Source organism: Vipera ursinii (assembly GCF_947247035.1).
Source record: "Vipera ursinii genome assembly, chromosome: Z".
Lineage (NCBI taxonomy): Eukaryota > Metazoa > Chordata > Lepidosauria > Squamata > Viperidae > Vipera > Vipera ursinii.
In genome coordinates, this window is record NC_139517.1 from 22,362,410 (window position 1) to 22,387,883 (window position 25,474).

Sequence of the window (25,474 nt, forward strand, 5' to 3'; positions counted from 1 at the left end):
TGAGACTGAAAGCAATATCATAAAATACAACAGAAAATGGTATTGCCATTTAATTCAGTTTTTGTGTCCAAATAAGCACTCTCCATCCAACCATACTGATCTACATCAGAGCACATTGCAAATAAGCATATCCCAGGTCATTGATAGGGAAAGAAGTTTGAAATCCAGCTTGGAAATTAGCTGGGATGTGGGAGTTTTTACATGGTGAAAGGAAAATAACCTGGTATCTTATTTGTCCATTGTCAAAACAGCAAACAAATGGAAACTGACTCTCCCATCGAAAGGAGGAAATCATGAATTGCATAATTTGGGCAAAAAAAGATCAAAATTAAAATCATTGATTTCAGTACAAATAGGATTCACTTTTGATGCACAAGTCATGAAATCTTTCATAATTTATTTAAATGGCTTCTCACCTTTTCTACAATGTATTACTTAGCTGAATGTTTTTGTTTTTGTGTATAATTGGCTTAAACCCAGATTTGCTGTGAACAAGCCAGAAAGTTTGCATATGTATGTGCACACTAGAAATATATTTATTCTGAATTCTAATTCCACTCCTTACAACTAAACTGATACTTTTCCTCTACCTAAGTTTTTCCTATTTAACTATCATAATATTCTAAGCATTTTTCCATTAATGCTATCAATTCATTAATGGCAAAAGCCCCTCCCTCTAGTCCATCAGCCACTCCTTAGTAACATTTAGTGTAAAATACAGATAATCCTTAACTAACTGTTCAACAGTTTGTTTAGTAACTGAAGTTACAACACAGAAAAAAGTGACCTATGACAATTTTTCATTCTTACGACTGTTATAGTATCCCCATATGATCAAAGTTCAGATGCTTGGCAACTGACTCATATTTATAATGGTTGCAGTGTCCTGGGATCATGTGATCACCTTTTATGATCTTCTGACAAGCAAAGCCAATGGGAATCTAAATTTACTTAACAATGGTGTTACTAATTTAAGAATTGCAGTAGTTCACTTAATAACTGTGGCAAGAAGTTTTAAAATTGGGCAAAAACAACTGTCTTGCTTAGTGACAGAAGTTTTCTCCATGATCCAGCGTTTGTTGGCAATTTGATCTCTAGTTCCTCTGCCTCTTCGAAATCCTGCCTGTACTTCTGGTAGTTCTTGATCCACATACTGCTGGAGTCTAGCTTGTAGGATTTTAAGCATAACTTTACTAGTAAGTGAAACGAGTGCAATGGTGCAATAGTTTGAACATTCTTTGGCACTGCCTTTCTTTGGAATTGGAATGTAAACTGATCTTTTCCGATCCTGTGGCCACTTTTGAGTTTTCCAAATTTGCTGGAAAATTGAGTGTAGCCTCTACTCAGAAAATTTTGCTATATGTAACATCCAAACTTACATATTTTATGTTCAAACAATGATTTTGGTATTTTGAAATCGATGTATTGTCTAAAATCAATGCATGCTCTTTTTGAGGTTAACATTTCTTAACACTAAAGGCTTTACATTATTACAGACTATGGCATTACAAATACTGATGCAACTATTCATCCAATGGGACAGGTAAAAACACTTCGTCTTGCGAGATTAACAACTGAAGCAAATGCACGATGTTTTCACAATCCGTGCACACTGATATGCTCTTAATATCCGAATTCTTATGACATTGTAGTACTTCCGCGCCCACCCAAATATACAGGTCGATCACTCAACCGCCTGATATCGAACTAGCGTAGAAACCACTTCCTGTTGAGCCTCCAGCATATGTATTTCGCGGTCACGTGCCCCACGGCCAAGATGGCGAAAGGCTTGTATTTAAACTACAACTCCCAAGATGTTCTGAGTAGCCAATGGCAGAAGAGCAAAGGGGTGAGACTGGCCGGCGTCGCGGGCTGTTAGTGTGAGCACGGTAAAGGTTGGGTGTCTCGCGCCCCTGGCCATTAGGAGGGTAGAGGGGGTACCCCTCCCCCCATAGCCCCGCGGCCGTTCTCCCATCAACCCCTCATTGCAGCGAGGCGCGTGGAAGGAAAAAAAAGGGACCAGGTGAGGAGAAAACTCAGAGCATTCGCGGGAAGGCAGGGGGGGAAGGGAAAAAAAAGACGTCGCGAGACCGAACGGCAGCGAAGGGGGAGGGGCGGCGGAGCTCGGTTCCTTAAAGGAGAGGCTCTTTCTTTAAAGGGACATGTCACAAAAGATTTTCTTCCTCCGACAGAATATTCGCTTGTTCCCAAGGCGGCCGGGTGGAGAAATAGCGATGGCAATTTTAACTCCACGATATTTCTTCATTTTACAACATTACCGGCAATAGGAAGGGCTGTAATTGAAGGACACGTGAATGTGGAATTCCTTCTCATCTAGCGGTTCACAAGAGATTCACCAACAAGTCCTCCCAAGACCAGGCTCAAAGTGAGCCCCGTGTCTTTTCAGTCACCATTCTCCAATTTGGCGCTCTTAAGATGGACTACAACTCCCATCAGTGCCCAATCTGCATTGTGGTGCCTGGTGGAGGATGCAAGCTGCAGTCCAACACCTCTAGAAGGCTCCAAATTGGAGATGCATGCACTAAACTGCTAAAGCCGGATTTCAGTACATTTTTATAACAGCACCTAGCACAGAGCTCTGTGGACAATGCAGAAAACTGGGAGAGAAAAGAATGGCTTGTCCTCTTCACACTGTTATGAGGCTGGACATTGCTTAAAATAAAATGGGGCCTATGCAAAATTTCATAAATGGTGGGAGACAGAAAGTAAACTCAGAGGGAAAATACATCCTCTGCTCACCCACTAGCCCTTTTTCTGAGCTTCAGTAATATGGAAATGGAAAATTGGTTAAGGATTTTTCCTACTTCATCTCTCTCTCTCTCTCTCTCTCTCTCTCTCTCTCTCTCTCTCTCTCTCTCTCTGTGTGTGTGTGTGTGTGTGTGTGTGAGAGAGAGAGAGAGAGAGAGAGAGAGAGATGTGTTAATTTTGGTTTATTGCAAGGGTCTTCAAACTCAGCATGCCTGGCTGAGGAGTTCTGGGAGTTGAAGTCCATGAGTCATAAAAGGGATGAGTTTGAAGACCCCTGGTTTATTGTATAACAGGAATTGGGAAATTGTGGCTCCAGATCTGTTTCAGCCTTCAGTTGCCTTTCAAGGTTTGGCCAAAAGTGAGTTATAGGAATTGTGATTCACCAGCTTCATAGGTACTCCTTTGATAGTATGGAGAAATTCTCAGCCATAATCTGAACTCTGGCTGCAAAGGGTCTGGACTTGCCTCATTCCAACTCCTCCAATTTATCAGACTGCTCTGCTGTAGTAGCCACCTCTTTGCTACTTTTTAGTTGCCTAGCAATTGCTACAAATGAACAAGAGTTCACCTCTGAGTTGTATATCCTTTCTTGTCAGTTTTCCTTTCCTTCCACCAGATCCTCTTTCAGATCTAGTATTCTATTGCCAATTAAAATATTACACCCATTATTTTTGAATATACCATTTTATTTTTATTGTTATAATAAACATAGTTGCTGTTATTTCAGCTGATATTCAAGTTTCAGAGATTATTAAACTACAGACCTATCAGCCTGACCTCAATACCTGGGAAGATTCTGGAAAAGATAATCAAACAACAAATCAGCGAACACCTTGATGCAAACAAAGTCATCACTAAAAGTCAACATGGGTTTGTCAAAAACAGATCATGCCAGACAAATCTTATTACATTCTTTGACCAAGTGACAAAACTAGTGGACCAGAGGAATGCTGTAGATATAATTTACTTGGACTTCAGTAAGGCATTCGATAAAGTAGATCACAACCTACTACTTGATAAGATAGAAAAATGTGGGTTAGATAGCATTACCACCAGATGGATTCGTAGCTGGCTGACAGGCCGTACTCAGCGTGTGGTCCTCAATGGAACCGCATCTACATGGAAGGAAGTGTGTAGTGGGGTGCCCCAGGGCTCTGTTCTGGGCCCAGTGCTCTTCAACATTTTCCTCAACGATTTGGATGAGGGGATAGATGGGGAACTCATCAAATTTGCAGACGACACCAAGCTGGCAGGAATAGCCAATACTCCAGAAGATAGGCTTAAGATACAGAAGGATCTGGACAGACTCGAACACTGGGCACTATCTAACAAAATGAAATTCAATGGTGAAAAAAGTAAGGTTCTACATTTAGGCAGGAAAAATCAAATGCATAGGTATAGTATAGGTGGTACCTTGCTCAATAGTAGTAACTGTGAGAGGGATCTCGGAGTCCTACTAGACAATCACTTCAATATAAGCCAGCAGTGTGCTGCAGCTGCCAAAAAAGCCAACACAGTGCTAGGCTGCATTAACAGAGGGATAGAATCAAGATCAAGTGAAGTACTAATACCACTTTACAATGCTTTGGTAAGGCCACACCTGGAATACTGCATCCAATTTTGGTCACCACGATGTAAAAAAGATGTTGAGACTCTAGAAAGGGTACAGAGAAGAGCAACAAAGATGATTAGGGGGCTGGAAGCTAAAACATAATAGGGAACGGTTGCTGGAATTGGGTATGTGTAGTTTAATGAAGAGAAGGGTGAGGGGTGACATGATAGCAGTGTTCCAATATCTCAGGGGCTACCACAAAGAAGAGGGAGCCAAGCTATTCTCCAAAGCACCTGAAAGCAGGACAAGAAGCAATGGATGGAAACTAGTCAAGGAGAGAAGCAACCTAGAACTAAGGAGAAACTTCCTGACAGTTAGAACAATTAACCAGTGGAACAACCTGCCTCCAGAGGTGGTGAATGCTCCAACACTGGAGGTTTTTAAGAAGAGACTGGACAGCCATTTGTCTGAAATGGTATAAGGTTTCCTGCCTGAGCAGGGGGTTGGACTAGATGACCTCCAAGGTCCCTTCCAACTTTTTATTATTATTATTATTATTATTATTATTATTATTATTATTGCAATTTATATGTGAAGTAGCATTATTTTAATCCATAAATAGGCTGCTAGAATAGTATGTTGTGATGTAATAAATTTAGAACAACTGTATTATAAGGATGAATACAAAATACCTGTTCCCCAGGCTGTTGTTGCTGTAGCTGTATACATTGGGCAGCTCTGAGGTTACAGCACTGGGAAAATAACTTCAGTGTTAATATGTGTCTCTGTTCCTTAACAGCCCGGGCTGATAATATATTTTATCTCCTTTTCTGGGCTCTGGGCTCTTGCCAGTAGCAGAGCTTTTCCTTGGAAGATGATGGTAGAAAACATCAGTTCCCTAAACCTTTACATAGTACTGCTTATTTCGTTATGTAAGTTCATGGAGTGGGGGAAGATCATGTAGGAAAGATTTTGTTTATATCTCAGATATATGGTTGTTTCTTTATAGATGCATGCAACATATTGCATTGCAAGTTAATTAGTGACTAATTTTGCTGTGGATATGCAAAAGACTGGTTAACATGTTAGTGACAAGCAGGTAATACTTATTCTCCCCAGCAGGTGAAATCTGCAGCAATGGTGGGAGCTCAGCAGATAGAGATGCAGGCAGCAGAAGTGCCCGCAGTGGCCCCAGCAGGTGGAGGTCCTGGTGGTGGCAGTGGCGATCATCAATATGAATGCTTAGAATGCGGCAAGGTGTTCAAATGGTCATCACGGCTCATCCATCACCAGCGGACTCACACAGGCGAGCGGCCTTACAAGTGCTCAGAATGTCCAAAGGCTTTCAAAGGTTCATCGGCCTTGCTGTATCACCAGCGTGGACACACGGGTGAGCGACCATATAAGTGTGGTGAATGTGGCAAGGCCTTTAAGCGGTCATCCTTGCTTCAGATCCATCAGAGTGTACATACTGGTCTGCGTGCTTTTAAATGTGCTCATTGTGGCCAAGCCTTTAAATGGTCTTCCCATTACCAGTATCACCTGCGCCAACATACTGGAGAACGCCCCTATCCCTGTCCAGCATGTGATAAGGCCTTTAAGAACTCTTCTAGCTTGAGACGGCACCGCCACACACATACAGGTGAGCGTCCTTATGTCTGCCCTATCTGCAGCAAGGCTTTCACTCAGTCCACAAACCTACGACAGCATCAGCGAGTGCACACTGGTGAGAGACCCTATCAGTGCCAGGACTGCAGTAAAGCTTTCACACACTCATCTAACCTAGCACTGCATTGCCGATCAGCACACACTGCCCGTTCTGTTCACACCTGTGTTATTTGTGGTAAAGCTTTTGCATCTGACACCTATTTGCAGCAGCACTTGGAGACTCATGCTGACGTTGCACCTCCCGCACAGCTCTTCTTGGAGGAGCCAACCACTACGGTAGAGATGGTGTTTCGATGTAGTATCTGCCATCTTACTTTTCCCTTGCAAGAGCAACTGTTAAGTCACCAAGAAACACACTTGGCCCCAACAGAGCCACTCCCGCTCCCAGAAATGCCATCACCATCAGTGCAGGAGGAGACGGCACCTGCAGTATCTCCCACATCCTCAGTATCTTGCTCAGTGTGTGGTAAGACTTTCAAGAGTGCGGCAGGTTTAGCAAGGCATCAGCAGAGCCAACATTCATCAGATCGCACATACACCTGTGTGGTATGTGAACGTTCCTTCCCTGCACTGGCCAGCTTATTGGGCCACCAGCGTTCACATCCCCCAGCTGAGCAGAGGCTGGAGGAAGCTGAAGTGACCTGTCCAGCACAGGCTGAGCCAGTTCCTACAGCCACCGCAACACCACCTCCACCATCTGAGCGACCGTATGTGTGTGGAGAATGTGGGAAGTCATTCAAGGGCTCCTCGGGGCTGCGTTATCACCTCCGTGATCATACAGGTGAGCGCCCCTATGCTTGTAGTGAGTGCGGGAAGGCCTTCAAGCGCTCATCACTGCTGCGTATTCACCAGCGGGTGCATACAGGTCTGCATGCCTTCACCTGCCCCACCTGTGGGATGGCATTCAAATGGGCCTCTCATTACCAATACCACTTACGCCAGCATACTGGAGAGCGTCCATATGCCTGCCAGGATTGTGGGAAAGCCTTTAAGAATACCTCATGCCTTCGTCGGCACCAGCAGCTGCATACAGGGGAACGTCCCTTTGCCTGCCAGACTTGTGGCAAGGCTTTCACCCAGACTTCTAACCTCCGGCAGCATCAGCGGGTGCACACTGGCGAGAGGCCCTATTGCTGCCGGGACTGTGGCAAGGCATTCACTCACTCATCCAACTTGGCACTGCACCGACGTACCCACTCCCGAGAACGTCCTTTCCAATGCCCGGTTTGTTGTAAGGCTTTTGTCATGGCATCTTACCTACAGCGTCATTTGCGTACCCATAACAGCACTGAGGCAGCTAATCACACAACTGCTGCCTCATCTGCTGCTACCCAGGAGGTACAAATCATGCCCAACATGCAGGCAACTCTGAATGTGGAGCTAAGTGGCAGCTCATCCCCAGCTGTTTCTTCTAACAGTCAAACTTTCTTGCTAGTGCAGACGGCTCAGGGCTTGCAGCTCATTCCTAGTGTGCAGCAGCAGCAGCCACCTCTCCAAAGTTCACCCCCCAAACTCATCTTTTTGCCCAGTCCACAGATGGCAACAACTACACCTGCCGCTTCGACAACTTTTACCCTGGTGCCAAGTGCTTCCACCACTCCAAACAAACCTGTCCTACTCCGTCAAAGTAAGGGAAAGAAGCCTGTGTCAGTACATCCCCCACCACCAGTATCTAGCAACCAGAATATTATTTTAATGCCCAGTACCGCTGGAGCCAATATGCAGCCTATCCCTAATGTACAAATCCAGAGGTCACCAGGATTCCAGACCAATGGACAGAATGTTATGGTGCTCCAGAGTTTGCCAGAACAGCAAGTGGGCACAGTGCAGATACAATATATACCACCCAATCCATCAACAAGTACTATCCAGATTCAAACTCTGCCTCAGCAACTCCAAAACCTTTCCACTGCCCAGCACAGTGGCACCCTACAAATTCAGACCTTGCCTACTGCTCAGCAAACTGGCACAATTCAGATCCAGGCTGTTCCTAACTCTATACAGACTGGTCTTGTACAGATTCAAAGTCTGCCTCTACCCCAGAACACTGTTCAGATCCAGAGCTTGCCTGCTGCCCAATCAGCAAACACTGTGCAGATCCAGGGTCTGTCCAGTTATCCACCAGCTGGCACAGTGCAGTTCCAAACACTTCAGCCTTCACAAAAGATGAATACTGTGCAATTTCAGGCTGTAACATCCTCCCAGCAGGTGGGGACCTTGCAGCTCCAAAACCTCCAGTCTTCCCAACAAGTAAGCTCTCTTCAGATCCAGACCTTGACATCTTGTCAGCAGACCAACTCTCTTCAGATTCAAAATTTGCCTCAGTCAAATCAGTCGGTGAACAGTGTTGAAATCCAAGGTCTTGCTCCTTCCCAACAGTTGGATAGTGCAAATCAAATCCAGGGGCTTATGTCTTCCCAGGAAGGGCAGCAGCTTCAGCCTTCAGAAGAGATGGCCAGTGTCCAACTTCAGACTCTGGGCTCAGCTCAGGAAATGAATGAGATTGGAAATGCTCTGTCTAGCTCACATGAACTCTCTGAAGTGGACCTCCATCAGGGATCCAACATGGAAGAAGAAAGCCAGAACCTGATAGTTGTACAGAATTCTCCAGGAGAGGAACTGCTAGGGCCTGGAGGTGAGGTTGAGAATCTTGAAGGTGTACAAGACATGCATTTTGAGACTTTGCAGACTGAAGAAGGGGTTCAAAATGTATTAGTGTTGAGAAGGGCAGGTGGAGAACAAACCCGTTTGTGTGTTCAGGAAGTAGAGAACATTCAGACTGTGCAGGAACTCTCTGGCCTCCAGTTACATAATAGTGATGGTAGCTCAGGGACTGGGCAGAATCTGTTGATTATCCGCAGTGCACAGGGAGAACAGACTCTCCAAGTACTGGAGAGTGTACCAACTCTGCAGGTAAATAGCCCAGATAACAGTCAAGCTGCTGTTGAAAGCAACAGCAGTCCTCAAATGGTGCAGGTTTTACAAAGTCCAGTTGCATCCCAAGGACTGTCTTCCATTCAGATTGTGCAAACAGTACCAAACATGCAACTTGTTCACACTTTCTAAAAAACAACTGCCTCACAGGCCTGAACTGGAGTATAGGTCAGGAACAGTCTAATTTCTACAAAGAATAAGAATGGGGCTAGATTGGGTGATTTGACCTGGACAACTTCAGAACATATGGTACTTGGGGTGTTCAACTCTCCAAGTTAGTTCTGCTTGGGTTCCTCAGGACAAACTTTCTCAACCAATAGCTGGGTTCAGCCCCTTGCCTGCTGGTCCAAAGCATGTCCTTTGCTATTCTTCCTGATCCCGTGTGGTCTGCCACTGCTGCTTCTATCCCTGCAGCCACAATAATCTCTACGCTTTGCCTCTCAGCAGCCATATACGCTGCACACGAGAGAGCATTGGCCCAATCTTTTATTTTTACCCAAATTCATCCCTATATTTAAAACATTTTGTTCTGGCAAAATAGAAATGGATGTGCAGCCTAATCGTAAGAATATTTTTATGGTAGCCAGGAACTCTACCCATTCTATTAGACAGGAATGTGATTAATGGGCAGCTGATCTCTCCATTTCCCTTCTGTGGACCATACTGCTGTGAAATTGCATAATTTTTTTGTAAAATAGGAAATCAAGGACATTCAGGCTTGAGACTGCTTGATACTATAGGAGACAATTTTATGAGCTACTGTTGACTACATTATACAGCTACAGTGGCTTATACGCCTAATTCCTTCTGTTCCTGTTATAGCCCTTTTATCATGTGCAGACGTACATTTCTTCCTGAGTGGACCTTAGTTCCTGGTGCTAACAAACACAAGAGAATCAAAGATCTTTGTGAGCTGGAATGAAAATAAAAGACTGCTTTGATGCACCTTTGATCTTTTTCAGTTGTATGTTTCAGTTTACCCTCATATACAGGCTGGATCACATTTTTTAATGCAATAATGTTAAATATTTCTCATTACTCAGTCAAGGTTCTGCAGTATTTTTTTTGGTCATTTTTTAATATTTTATCTTACTGAGTTGGAGTAAGAAAATATAAAGTAGTTTCTGGATTTCTGCCATTCATTCAACTTGAGAAGAAGTTTCTGTATTCAACTACTGACTTAAGGCCCTTTTTAAAGTTGAAAAGCTTGAAAGGGAGAAGAATAAAATATTCAACTTAGGTGTATTGTTACTCCTGGTTTTCCCAGTTCCATGCTGTTTATTCAGATATAGTACATACTGGATATATTCAACAGGTTAACAAGCCCCTTGATATTCTAGAAGAAGAAAGTTGTGGAATATATCTGGGTAGACAGAACTAAGCTTACAAAGCATGCCATGCTAAATTGTGTATTGCTAGTTTGTGGTTCAAAATACTGACAAGCCATTGATTTAATGCTAGCTGAGTTAACCAAGGAATATTAGGAGATATGCAGGCAGCACTGGGCTAGATGAATAAGTAATATGTCTTGGTAATTGGGCTTGTAAATAAAAGTCATAATATAATTTGTTTACTCCTTAGATGTGAAAACCTAGTCAAATATCCAGTTCAAATTCTGCTCTTCTAACTAAATACTGAAAGCAAGTAACAGTAGATACATACATTAAAATTGGTACTAAAATTAACTAAAAATGAAAAACTTAGAAAAAATGTCATTTTTTCACAGTTTTTTTTAAATCGAGAGAGAAAGTCAAATAGAGTTTTTGAGGTAGTGCATTACAGCAATGCAAAAGATGGCTGGCTCTTTTACCAGAAAACCGAGACTTTAACAATTAATAAGGCATTTTCAGAAGGATCTCTTCTGTAGAACTTATGTAATAGCTCCATAAAGGAAGCAGGGAAACCCAGAAGCAAACATGCCCTTAGACCAGTGATTCCCAACTTTTTCTATACCCCACACCCCTAGAATGCTTCTGATATATTCTTGCACCCCTTACAAAAGTTTGAAATAACGGCAGCAAATTATGCATATACACTATAATTTTGAAAAACCAAGTTTTTGCACCCCTTGGAATATCGTCTCGCACCCTGTTGGGAGCCCCTGCCTTAGACTTTAAGGATTTTTAAGGTTTATGCTCACACTTTAAATGAGGGATTTTATCACAAGTGTCATACAGTATTGATCAGTCTATAATTTTAATGGTAAAGAGACAGAGACAAAATAACAAAATGCAGAAAAACATTTCAAACTAGTTATATATTTGCATTTTAATAAGTGAAATAGGTATTTGACCCCTTCACAAAACATGACATAGTACTTGGTGGCAAAACCCTTGTTGGTAGTCATAGAAGTCAGACATTTGTAGTTGGCCACCAGGTTTGCACACATCTCAGGTGGGATTTTGTCCCACTCCTCTTTGCAGATCCTTTCCAAGTCATTAAAGTTTCAAGACTGAAGTTTGGCAGCTTGAACCTTCAGCTCCCTCCACAGATTTTCTATGGGATTAAGGTCTGGAGACTGGCTAGGCCACTCCAGGATCTTAATGTGCTTCTTCTTAAGCCACTCCTTTGTTGCCTTGGCCGTGTGTTTGGGTCATTGCCATGCTGGAATACCATCCATGACCCATTTTCAATGCCCTGGCTGAGGGAAGGAGATTCTCACCCAAGATTTGATGGTACATGGCCCCATCGTCCCTTTGATGCAGTGAAGTTATCCTGTTCCCTTAACAGAAAAACATCCCCAAAGCATAATTTTCCACCTCCATGTTTGATGGTGGGGATGGTGTTCTTGGAATCATAAGCAGCATTCCTTCTGCTCCAAACATGGTGAGTTGAGTTGATGCCAAAGAGCTCTATTTTGGTCTTATCTGACCACAACACTTTCACCCAGTTCCCTGAATCATTCAGATGTTCATTGGCAAATTTCAGATGGGCCTGTACATGTGCTTTCTTGAGCAGGGGGACCTTGTCGGAGCTGCAAGATTTCAGTCCTTCACGGCATAGTGTGTTACCAATTGTTTTCTTGGTGACTATGGTCCCAGCTGCCTTGATATCATTGACAAAGTCCTCCATGTAGTTCTGATTCCTCACCGTTATCATGATCATTGAAACTCCATGAGATGAGATCTCACATGGAGTGTGATGTGGATGCTACTGTATATCTTGGCACTAAATCTATCCCAAAAAGATGTACTCTCTGTGCAGAATGATTTTCAGAGCTTGGGGCAAGAATTTAGCGGGATAGGCTGTAGGCTTACCTTTTCAGAGGTTTTACCAACGTATAAGGAGCAAAATAGAAAAGGCCAGCATATAGCAGAATTCAATATATGGCTAATGGAGTGGTGTAAAGGGGAAGGTTTTGATTATATTAGTCACAATGTTTGCAGTTGGTCCAATGAAAAAGTGTACAAAAGAGATGGTTTGCATCCATCAAAGAAAGGAACTGAGTCACAGATTTTCTGGAGAAATATTTAACTCACTGTCCCCGTTGTTTAGTTTAATTGATACAGAACATCCCTGTCCCTGGCAATCTAAAAATTATAGGGTTATCAGTACATGTAACATAGATGTGTGTGTGGACAAGAATATCAATCTTGCTGTCAAGCAAAATGAAGCTTTTAATAACGAGTGCCACACAAAGTGCACTAATCAAATAGATGGTAAGAAAATAGGGGAAGTCTGACACCACACAGGTTATGTAGAAAGTAAACATAGAGTCAGTCATAAAGGACTCAAATGTTTATACACCAATGCACAAAGCATGAACAACAAACAGAGTGAATTAGAAATTCAGGTAAATGAGGGCAGATATGATATTGTTGCCATTACGGAAACATGGTGGGATGAAACCCACAAATGGAACACGCAGCTAGAGGGATTTAAACTATTTAAAAGAAACAGACCAAATAAAAGAGAAGTTTGAGTTGCTCTCTCTATAAAAAAATAACTACATCTCTACAGAAATAGAACACAACAATGATGAAAACTGTCTTGAATGCATTTGGGTCAATATAAGGGGGGGATTACATTGCCATAGCTGTATACATAGGCCACCCACCCAAACAGAGGTAATAGATGAACTTTTTGCTAGTATGTAGGTATGTAGGAAGCACATCACAATAGTAATAGGGGACTTTAATTACCCTGACATCAACTGGGAGACAAACTGCACCAAGTGGAAGATCAAACAGATTCCAGACAAACCTAGCAGACAACTTTGTCTCCCAAAAAGTAGAGAAGGGAACTAGGGGATTAGCTGTATTGGATCTAATTCTCACTTACAGAGATGAAATGATAGAAAGTGTTGAAACCACAGGAACCTTGTGTGTGTGAGGGGGGGAGTGATCATGCAATATTAGAATTCAACATTATGCAAGCACAAGCAATAGAACACAGTCAGAGTCTTGGATTTTAAGAGACTAATTTCAATAAATTTAGAGAGAGCTTGGGAAGGATTCTATGTATGAGAATCCTCAAGGGGAAAACAACTCAAGAAGCTTGGGAAATTTTAAAAAGTGAGATTATAAAAACCCAGTCTAGCACAATACCAATGAAGAAGAAAAATAACAGGTCTCAAAAGAAACCAGCATGGCTGCATAAAGAACTCTGATAAATTGAAAGACAAAAAGGACAAGTATAAAAAGTGGAAAGAGGGGCACATAACTAAGGCAAAATACCAGCAAATAGCCTGAGCCTGCAAAGGTGAAGTGAGGAAAGCTAAGTTTCAAAATGAACTAAGGCTTGGAACAAAAGTAAAAAAGTAACAAAAAAAAGCTTCTTTCAACAAGTAAGAACCCAGAAAAAAGTAAAGGAAATGATTGGTCCGCTAGTGGGAGAAAGTGGCAAGAAGGTGACAAGCAATAGGGAGACAGCAGAAATACTCGTTTTTTGCATCCATATTTATACAAAGGTGGGAAAAAGTCCAACCTATCAAAAACAGTAACGTAAAAACAAATTAGAAACACAAGTTAAGATAGGCAAGAAAATGGTAAGTGAGCACCTGTCTACCCTAAAGGTAAAGGTAAAGGTTCCCCCGCACATGTGTGCTAGTTGTTTCCGACTCTAGGGGCCGGTGCTCATCTCCGTTTCAAAGCTGAAGAGCCAGCGCTTGTCCGAGGACGTCTCCGTGGTCATGTGGCCGGCATGACTAGACGCCAAAGGCGCACAGAACACTGTTACCTTCCCACCGTAGTGGTCCCTATTTTTCTACTTGCATTTTTACATGCTTTCGAACTGCTATGTTGGCAGAAGCTGGGACGAGTAACAGGCGCTCACTCTGCTACGCGGCACTCGGGATTTGACCCGCCAAACTGCCAACCTTCTGATCGACAAGCTCAGCATCCTAACCCACTGAGCCACCGCGTCCTAACCCACTGAGCCACCTATCTACCCTAGATGACTTTAAATCACCAGGACCAGATGGACTACAGCCCAAGGTTCTGAAGGAACTGACAGATGTAATCTCAGAACCACTGAACTATATCTTTCAAAGATCCTGGGGAACTATCAGAGGACTGGAAAAGAGCTGATGTAGTTCCATCTTCAAAAAAGGGGAAAAAAATGAATCCAGGAAACTATGGACTTATCACCCTGACTTTAATACCTGGGAAGATCATGGAAAAGATAATCAAACAACAAATCAGTGAACACCTAGAGGCAAAGTAATTACCAAAAGCCAATATGGGTTTGTCAAAAACAGATCATGCCAGACAAATCTAATTGCATTCTTTGACCAGGTGACAAAATTAGTGGACCAGAGGAATGCTGTGGATATAATTTACTTGGACTTCAGTAAGGCATTTGATCAAGTAGAACACAACCTACTACTTGAAAAGATAGAAAAATGTGGGTTAGATAGCATCACCACCAGATGGATTTGTAGCTGGCTGACCAGTCATACTCAGCATGTGGTCCTCAATGGAACTGCATTTACATGGAGGGAAGTGTGTAGCGGGGTGCCCCAGGGCTCTGTTCTGGGCCCAGTGCTCTTCAACATTTTCATGAATGATTTGGATGAGAGGATAGATAGGAAACTCATCAAGTTTGTAGACCACATCAAGCTGGCAGGAATAGCCAACACTCCAGAAGATAGGCTTAAGATATAGAAGGATCTTGACATACTTGAACATTGGGCGCTATCTAACAAAATGAAATTCAGTGGTGAAAAAAGTAAGGTTCTACATTTAGGCAAGAAAAAACAAATGCACAGGTATAGTATAAGTGGTACCTTGTTTTATAGTAATAACTGTGACAGGGATCTCGGATTCCTAGTGGACAATCACTTAAATATGAACCAGCAGTGTGCTGCAGTGGTCAAAAGCACCAACACAGTGCTAGGCTGCATTAACACAGGGATAGAATCAAGATTACATGAAGCATTAATATCACTTTACAAAGCTTTGGTAAGGCCACACTTGGAATACTGCATTTTACATTTTTAAAAATGTAAAAAAGATGTTGAGACACTCTAGAACAGATATGTCAAACTCGTGACGTGATGTGATGTCACACAACGTATCGGGATGGTTTTGCCATTGCTGGCAATGGGGTTGGCGTGGCTTCTGCATGACGTAACCAGCCCATGGGCTGGCAGTTTGACATCCCTGCTCTAGAAAGAGTACAGAGAAGAGCAACAAAGATGATTAGGGGACTGGAGGCTAAAACATATAAGGAACAGTTGCTGGAATTGGGTATGTCTAGTTTAATGAAGAGAAGGATGAGGGGTGACATGGCAGTGTTCCAATATTTCAGGGACTGCCACAAAGAAGAGGGAGAAAAGCTATTCTCCAAATCACCTGAAGACAGGACAAGAAGCAATGGATGGAAACTAACCAAAGAGAGAAGCAATCTACAACTAAGGAGAAACTTCCTGACAATTAGAACAATTAACCAGTGGAACAACCTGCCTCCAGAAGCTGTGAATGCTCCAACACTGGAGGTTTTTAAGAAGAGACTGAACAGCCATTTGTCTGAAATGGTATAGGGCAGACATGTCAAACACAAGGCCCGGGGGCCAGATCCGGCCCACGAAGTGGTTTCATGCGGCCCGCAAAACCATCCTGGAAATAGTGAGGGAATGGCCCCCACTGCCTTGGCCCTGGCCCAGAGACCCTTCTTCTGCCAGAGACCCCCAGATCTGTCCCACTCCTGCCCAGGCCCCCATAGGCACCCTTGATGCCAATGATGTAGAGCTGGCCATGCCCACCCAGTAGGCCATATGCACTCCTGCTGCGCCCACCCAGTAGGCCGCACCCACCCTGGCCATACCCACCCGGCCCCCCCAAGGGCAACCACAATGCTGATGTGGCCCTCAATGAAATTGAGTTTGACACCCCTGGTATAGGGTTTCCTGCCTGAGCAGGGGTTTGGACTAGATGACCTCCAAGGTCCCCTTCCAACTTTATTATTATTATAATAAAGCTAAGCTTGTAAGCCGCCCTGAGTCTTCGGAGAAGGGCGGAATATAAATGGAATTAAAAAAAAATATGTTAAACAGAAGACAACTAGAAAATGTACTTTTCTAAGAACAATAGCCCAAACTTTGACAATGTATAGAACCAGCCCTCTGTCCTCCTGTACTTAATCTCAGAAATCAATGTAAGACAAAATTTCTGCCTAATGAGGTTTGGGGCATTAAGCATGCATTTAAATGTCCCTGCAGTATAGATTAATGTGATAAGGTTTCAAAGGTACATGTATGGTTTAGTAACTTAGTAATTTATTTATCAGAGGACTTATTTATCACAGCCTTGCTGCCATAGTTGCTACTTATGTTACCATTTTGGCACAATGAATAGCTGTACATAAATTTAATATATCACGTATTCATGTATTCAATATTTCATCTCACCACAGGAGGGTGCATCAGCCCACCTATGTACCACATACAATGGATACTGAAAATAAATTACTCAACATTTTCAACAAGTAATATGCATATTGTATAATGAAGCACAAATTAATTAACTATACACTGGTTTGATACTGTAACCTGTCTTTTAATTTCAGCAACAGCTTTTAAACCATACAATATTTTTAGAACAGCGCTGATTTTCTTTTTCAGGACCCCATTTAACATTAACCAGCTGGATGCAAAGAAGCTTACAGATCAAATATGCCTTCACCAGTAGTCCAAATTGGTATTTATTTATTTATTTATTTATTAATGGGACTTATATCCCGCCCTATCTCCCGAAGGACTCAGGGCGGCTAACAACAATAACATATAATAAGTACAGAAATTAAGATAAAATTAAAATTAAAGTCATCTGTGCAATAAATTAAAATTAAAAATTAAAAATAAATTTAAAAAATATATATTTTGTTTGTATTTATTTATCCTAGAATTTAAGGTGGCTTAGATGAGTAAGGCCAGGATAACGTTTTTTAATACTGCCATAACATCCAGGTAGGCAAAGGCTTAATGCATACTTTTCTATGCATAGATTTACCTGTTGAATTTGTCTGCCAATATTTGTACATAGTTTTATCTGTTGAATTTCTGCCTGCCAGGATTTATGCATTCGATAGTTCTTTGTTATACAATATAGAAAAAGGAGGTGATTAGTCATCCCCTATTTCCTAGGTTTCCCTTTTCTCCTGAAAAAGATCAAGAAAGGAAAGGGCTCGGACATCTTTACAACTACGGCTCGACGGTCTTGGCATACCCAAGAGGCCACATTGGTCCCGCCTAGTAACAGTAACCAAGGGCTGCGTAGGAAGGGATAGGGGTCGCAGAAGAAAGAACATAGCGCATGCGCATATTCAGCGAAGCCCCGAGTCTGGAAAGAGAACGATTAAATTAGCGGCCTTTCGGTCAGTTCTGTTTCCCATCCACCCCTCCCGTGCTTCTGGAAGGAGGAGTGGAGAATGTAACTGTTACTGGGATATCCCATGCGCCTCCCTGCAGGGGGATAACCCAGCCGTAGCCTGCAAACTGGGTGAGTCCATTGGGAACGGAGGGGAGATCGTGAAAGGTTCAACTATAATGAGTATGTATGCTAAAAGAAAAGGTGCTTGTTATTATTGCGGAGGGGGCGTGGCTGCTTTGGCCCTCTTATGAAAGGGAAGGGCTAGTCAAAATACAGGTGTTGCGATTTTCTTGTAATTTTGAGGAAAACTTTGGATCTGATAAAGCTGCTTGTGAATTCACTTTAAGGAAAAATCATATTTGCAGTAGATATAAAGCACTAAAACTAATCATTTTCTCAATAATCCCTTTCAGAATAATCCTTTGAAGTTAGGGACCCTGTATAACAAAAGAGAAAAAGGAAGCCTAAAAACCTTGCTTTTTGAGTTAGCTGGCCTGGACTGAGGGGTTTTAAGGTTTTTACATTCTAATTTTAAATTTTGGGGTTATTGATTTAATTTTATTTTAATTTTTATATTGTATTGTTTTAATTTTGCCCTGTAAACCGCCCTGAGTCCTTTGGGAAAAGGGCGGTATATAAATTGAATTAAATAAATAAATAAGCCAGAAAAGAGCAGATGGCCCAGAGCTAACCAGTGTTTTTTTTAGGGATTCGTGTTTCATACTAAACCATGATGTGTTTTAGCTTAAAGTGCAGTTGGGCATCCATCTAGTGTGCTGTAATCAATAATCTGTGGTCTAGCCCTATGTGATATCAGTCTCTACCTGTGATTTTATAATGAAATAGTTTGCAATAATTTTTCTTTTTTTCCTGTCAGATAATACCCTGTTTCAGGGTGATACTTATCACAATTTTGCTCATAATTTAAAGGCTCTGCACTGTAGTTTAAACATATGTGAAGAATATGGGGAGGAGAATGTAAAGTAGGAATGATTACAAAGATGTGAAGAGACATTCTCTGCTTATGTATATTTACCAAACTCTTATTTTATTTGGTGGAGGTGATGGGGTGGTGGCTGAGCACCTTTTATGGAAGAGTCAGAGTTTGCTTTCTCTTGGAGTTTTGTGGAGCATTTATTTCCCCATTTAAGCAAAAGGTTCTCTCCCACTGTAGTCTGAAATTATTTTTCAGTCAACATTTGAGCTTTTCTTCCTTTTAGGTATCAGTTGCTAACAATATGCCTACGTTGGACCCGGAACAGCTATTAATCAGGGAAATGAGAGAGGATGAAGCCCCCATTGTTTTGGAACTTCTGAAGGTGAGATGGAGGAGAAACGGATCCAGCTATATCAGTATTCCTGAATTCTGTTGAGAAGTTTTTGTATGTTGATCCATATTAAACATTTTTTCAGAAGATATCTTCAACAAATTGATAATACTTGTATTTGTGCCCTGGAAGTTTCATGGATTCAGCTGTTATCAAAGAACATAGGAGAAGTCTAATTGTATTTTTGGGTCTAGGAGAGTCCCAAATCTGTCCTGAATATTTTCTGGAATTTTTCAGTTACAAAGTTTAACAGCACAAAAGTTTTCCTAAAAGATATGCCTGTTGTTTTTGACTTGTTCTTGTAACATGGAAGTAATAAGTGTGATTTTAATTAGTGCAGTTTGTGACTATGATCAAGTCACTTTGAATGCTAGGATAGAACCAACAATATTGTTACTCCACGGTAAAGCTCACTGGCTGATTTTGAATAGGGCCAGGTAAGAGTACAATGGCCTTCTGAGACATGTTAGAGACAGTTATGTATGCCTGATAACTTATCTGACATTTGGGTTCCTCTAAACTCTGAGGACTTTTTAATGTTCTTCTATTTCTCTCCTACCAGGATGGATTCAAAGATACAGAAAACCGCTTGATACTTTATGTGCTGACACGGCCACTAGCCTTGTTACTGATGGCAGTTGTGAGCAGTGGACTACGCTTCTTCCTGAACTCCTTTGTGGTGGCCCTTGTGCTGCCAGTACTTCTCACTGTAGTGGCTCTGAAACTTCTACTGTGGCGCTCACCAGACCTTAAACATTTGCATGCCTATTACAGTGCAAGCCATCGTGGGCTGTGGGTGGCTGTTTATGATGATGATGATGTTTGTGGTTGTGTTGCTTTGGAGCCTCTTGATAGAGAACCACACACTGCTGAGCTCAAGCGCTTGGCTGTCAGCCGATGGTACCGGCGCTCTGGGGTGGGTCGGTGCCTCCTTCATTTTCTAGAGACACAAGCTCGTGCACAGGGCTTCAGATTCCTGGTGGCCCAGGTCTCCGTGGTGGCTAAGGCTGCTCTTGGTCTCTTTGAGAATACTGGCTATAGTGTGAGTGGTGGGCGCCCATGGTTGGGTTACACTGTACAACAAGAGTTCAGCAAAGAGCTTTAGAACTGTATCTACTAGTTTGACACTAACCTGTTAGGCAAAGGAGCATGTTTTTGAATAATGTTCTTGAACAAAGGAAACACGGAGTTTCAGAAACACTGTAGTTAATGAGGCATCTCTAGGTCCTAAGCAGTAGTTACTATTAACATAGTTTCTGCTTAGAAAACAAAGTATGATTGCAAAGCAAATCAGGATAAAGGATTATTTGTGTCTTTTTCACAGTCTGGTATAGCAATCAAACTCAAGTCATTTGGGATTTCTGTTCCACATTATTCACTGAGGCTCATTTCCTGTGTCCTCTTTTGGGGTCAGAGTAACTTCACCTTTTATACAAAAGGAACAACAAATTCTATTAACTGAGAAAATGTGTGTGTGTGTGTGTGCATATACACACACATACACAAACCCAGAGGATATACGAAAAATCAGGCCTCGTAGACTATTAAATAAATTACATTAAGTTTTTAACTTGGTTGCCCTTTTTTCTAAACCCTTTCTTCTTTGAACACTCCTAAATATAGTAACATTTTCTCCCCAGCCCCAAGGGAGGGGGGAGGAGACTGAAACGTACATGGAGATTGGCTTATAGGGCCTGATACTTGGAATAACCTTTATATATATGTACTTTTCCATGCATGAACTTCATATAACAGAAGGTAATTTGAAAATTATTATTGTTAATAATTTGAAGGTAATTTGAAAATTATCATTATTATTCAGAATGTACAGATGAGGAATTTACTGAGAATGCCAAATTCATATTTTACCCACAAACCAGTCTGAATGCATAAAGCATGTCTAGCTTTTATCTGATTATATTTTCTTTGCAAATTAATGATCAGGATAGTGAATTCCTAGCAGCTAACTGATTTCTTTAATGAGTTAAATAAATATATTCAGCATTTTGTAGTCCCTTGATGCCATAGAGCCTGTCAGCTGGTCATGGGTTTATTGACAAATTTTCTAAATCTGTATTTGCATGCCTAGGTTGGGTATATTTTCTGACACTTGTTCTTAGGGGCAGAGAAATTCAGTTGTGCACACTCTAATTAAAGTTTCACTTTTATTTTATAAATTCAGTAAAATTGGTTTAAGAAAGGAGAAAACACCTTTTTAAGATGAGATTTAAGAAGTTCTTTTACAGTATACATTCTAATAAAATATATGTCAGCTATATTGGGAAAAATGAGCCTTTTAATTCAGATTAGTTTAAACTGTACACATAAAACCTTAAGAACTACTATAGGATGAGGATGTGGATAGCATCATTGGAAATCATGTGCGTAGAGGCCCAAGTGCATAGACGTGTGCTCCTGTCATGGAAACTAGTTTAAATCATATATGCTGTTCATATAATTGAGTTTTCACAGAATTTGGAGACAATAAAAACTGGCTTGGTCATTTTTTAAAATGATATTTGTTAAGTATATGTATTTAATTCATGTTGCATATCCCTACTTCATCTAGTGTCTTGAAGATAATCAGGTGAGTGGAATTTTATGGGTAGAAATGTAGATGGACAAGGAACACAGTATCAGACACAAAAAGGATTAAGAGAACACACATTTGAATCTTTAAAAGCTGATTTTTCTTAGGATGAGCTATTAAATCTTCTGGCTATTAAATCTTCTGGCATTCATGTGCATATAACATAGTTCAGTGTCCAAATTAGCAAACAACGGAGACTCATCTGGTTTCTATGGTGTCATTTTTCTAACAAGCTGAGCTGACTAGCAACCTGTTTAGGGCTCTTATTAGTCCAGGCAGGAAGTTGATTTTAGAAATTCTTGGTTATAGTCTAGTTCACAAATGTATCATCCTCCAGATGTCTTAGCCAAAAAAAATTCAAAAATATGAGTGAATCATTTTTCTATATCCAACTTCCATCATGCTTAACTAGATTTCCAAACTCATTAGATGCACATTGCAAAAGAATTCAATGGAATGGAAATTTTGTATAATCAACAAAAATGCTTTGTATATTTGTTTTCTTTTTACTTGCTAGATTTTTTCCTGCAGGTGCAAAATCTGTGTTTTTCTGATCAACCAAATATTGATCTGTTGGTTTCAACAAGACTTGACTAACAGGCTTACCGCCTGAGACATCATGGGCTAAGAGAGAGTGACTGGTTTAAAGTCGCTAGGCCAGCTTTCATGCCTAAGGCAAACTAGAATTCACAGTCTCCTGGTTTCTAACGTGTAGCTTTAACCACTGGCTCAAACTGGTTCTGTGATTTATTGTGACTGTGATTATTGTGATTTTTTGTGTTCTCTGAAATATTGTGACTGAGAGTGGAGGTAATGTCTTTTAATTAGAAGTACCCAGTCATTAGGAACACAATGTACAGAGATGTGTTATATCTGTGTGACAGCCAAGTTATTGGAAGCTGAGTTAAAATTGTTGAAACTGATATGTTCTGCCTTTATTACAGTAATGACTTCAGGGATGGCAATTTATTTTTTGTAATAGGATTAAAACATCAAACCTATTCATCATGTTAGGAAACACTACAGAGACCAACAGGCAAAGGTCAGGTATAAATATTCTAGGTATAAGGCCCCTAGTATTTCTATATATGTAGCTCTGTGGTTTTCCCTTTACGCTCTGACTAGATGCTCTGTTCTCTTTGGAATCTACTTTGTTCAGATGGGAATTTTGCCTTTTAAAAATATTAATAACACTCACCAATCCCCAACTCTCACCCTATAAATCCAAATGGGAGTTAGGAACAACTGAAATTTTCTATTTTCATTATTTCTCATTCCATCTAGTTTGTTTTAATATGATCCACTATCTTTGCAATGCTAGCCTAACTATTTTTGAAAAGACTTGTCTATTTTTGATAGATGTGAATAAAAATCAGGTTTAATGTTGCAGAACTGATTATGAATTATTGAGAGTTACTTCTTACAAATTGAGACACATTACTTGCTGTTATACTGATTCAAGATCAAGCATAAACAAAAATCTTAAATGATAGAGATTGGGTTCAGAGCAAAGCTGATTAAGCTATGAGAGTCTAAAGAGTTAACATATTTCTCTTCAAGCCTTAGCAGTAATGTAGTTTGTGAATATCCCATGCCAAATTTTGCTTTTATACACAGCATAGAGTCATCAAGCATTCTGGAATTGTCATGGAACACCCTCCCTCCCCCGTGTTTTGCTGTTTTCTAGTACAAGGTATTCCTTGACATGACTATTCATTTAGCAACTATTCAAGTATATGTCAGGGCAGAAAAAACTGACAACCAGTCCTTGCACTTACAACCACTGCAGCATCCCTGGGTTCATATGATCATGAGTTGGGCACTTGGCAATCATCACAACATTTATAATGGTTACAGCATTCATTTCATGGTCACATGATCATTATTGGCGACCTTCCCAGCTTCCAAAAGAGTCAATGGGGAAGCCAGCAGGAAAGGTAATAAATCACAGTTACATGTCTTGCTTAACCATTGTGATTTGATTAAAGACTGCAGCAAAAAAAGTTAATAAAATCAGGTTTGGTTACATGATGTTTTGCTTAATGATTGCATCACTTAACAATGAATTTTATAGTCTCCATTGCTGCTGTAATTTGCGAACTGGTAATGAATAAGGATTCTGGTTGAAAAGGATGGTTCACTGTTTGACAGAACAGAAATGACCATGCCCATCATAGGTATGCTTGTGGGAAAGAGGTTTTGTTTTTGTTTTTTTCCAAAGAAAGAAAAGTAAACTGAAAAGATGTATAAAATGGTTGTCCAAATAAAATTGTATATAGGGCAGAGCTATTTAATGTGTGGGTTATTACTACACAAAATATGGACTATGTTAATGTGATTAGGCTCAAGTTCCCAAATTAGGTGTGTGAGAAATAAATATTCTGCTAATGGAGGAATGGGAATTGGAAGAATATGAATTTCCTTCAGCCACGTCCACTTGGAGAACACAGGTTTTCCATCTTTGTGTAATGATCAACTAGAGGGAGAAATCCTGATAATGATGGTAAGGATGATTGTTTTAATTCAGTTAGCTTCTTTTTAGATCCTTGTAGGTTGACATGGAATAGAAACTAGATTTCAAAAATATAACTTTCATTGAGAGATATTAAGCCATTTCAGGGTTATATGCAATATAATCTGAGAAATCATCAAGGATATTCTCTTAGAAATTGAAAAGATTAAGCCAAGGCAATTTTGATTATTAAGAAGACATTCTCTCTGGCTTGGCAGCTATTCCTAATGGTGAATGATGTACAATTTTGGCTCTGATTGCCTAGTACTGCAAAAGCTTTCTATTTTATCCAAAAACACTTACCTCATATGTCCTGCAGTTGAAACTTGATCTTTAAAAACAAGGCTAAAGGGGGCAAGTTTAAATTAATAATTTTTTTTGAGAACCCATGTCTGTGTTCACCAATACAATGCTGAAAGAGCCTAGCAACAGTATATAATTCTCTATTACCATGGCTACCAACTATTGTGCTAGAACTCTGCAATTGTTTTGATTTCTGGACATTTCATCTGTATGCTGCAAATTGGAGAAAATACAGATTTTAGAGAGGAGTGTGTGTGCATGTGTGTGTGTGAGAGAGAGAGGTTCCCTGTCTCCATCAAAGTGTGTGTGTGTGTGTGTGTATGTGTGTGTATATACGTAAAAGCTGCTTTATTATTCTCAGGATGTCTTGTCTTATTTCCCTTCTCTTTGAGTAGTTTTGGCTTAAGCTTTGCTGGCCAGGATGATGCATCAGCCTTCATGTAGTGCAGCAGAGTTAAGAGTCCGGATCCAAAACATTATTAGGCAAGGGCATCACCAAGGGCTCCAATATCCATTGAGTGCTTTAAAAACTTCCATACACTTGATCATATTCTACCCTTTGGGAAAATATCTTGGTCTCAAGATACTTTTAGTTCAGCTGAATGAGAAAGTCATCAATTCGCTATTGTTGGAGATTTGAATTCAGTAGAAATTTTGTAAGAGAATGTGCTCCTGAGCATATGCACACTGCTAAAGAATAACAAGTAATTAAATCAAGTAGGTCCCATTCAAAAAGAAAAATGATGCTAATATATTTATCTTGTATACAGAGGATATATTTAACCCAATTAACAGGCATTTGTTATGTTTGAAGTAAAATGTAGATTTACTAAGAAATGTGCAGATCTCACTTTTAAAGTATGTGTTGGGGGGAGAGAGAGAGTTCCTTTGTTTCTTAACTATAGATGATAATAATAATAATAGGCCAGGTGATGGACAGAGATAGGAATTGTTTGAGGAACCTTCCCATTTGCCAAGGAGGTAAAAAGTGCAAAGAGATTATTTAAT

At 40.7% G+C, this 25,474-nt stretch overlaps 1 protein-coding gene across 2 annotated transcripts; it reads left to right on the forward strand.

The window, feature by feature from the left end:
- The first annotated feature begins 1,978 nt into the window (after nucleotides 1–1,978).
- NAT14 (N-acetyltransferase 14 (putative)) lies at nucleotides 1,979–21,530 on the forward strand. Of its 2 annotated transcripts, none has more exons than XM_083379278.1 (3): nucleotides 1,979–2,023; nucleotides 18,954–19,052; nucleotides 19,624–21,530. In XM_083379278.1, exons 2-3 carry the CDS (start codon nucleotides 18,972–18,974, stop codon nucleotides 20,164–20,166), a joined length of 624 nt encoding a protein of 207 aa, XP_083235404.1. In that variant the 5' UTR covers nucleotides 1,979–2,023; nucleotides 18,954–18,971; the 3' UTR covers nucleotides 20,167–21,530. The 2 variants fall into 2 exon arrangements, with proteins under 2 accessions (XP_083235404.1, XP_083235403.1); XM_083379277.1 differs by lacking the exon at nucleotides 1,979–2,023 and adding an exon at nucleotides 17,782–17,862.
- Nucleotides 21,531–25,474: the final 3,944 nt, after the last annotated feature.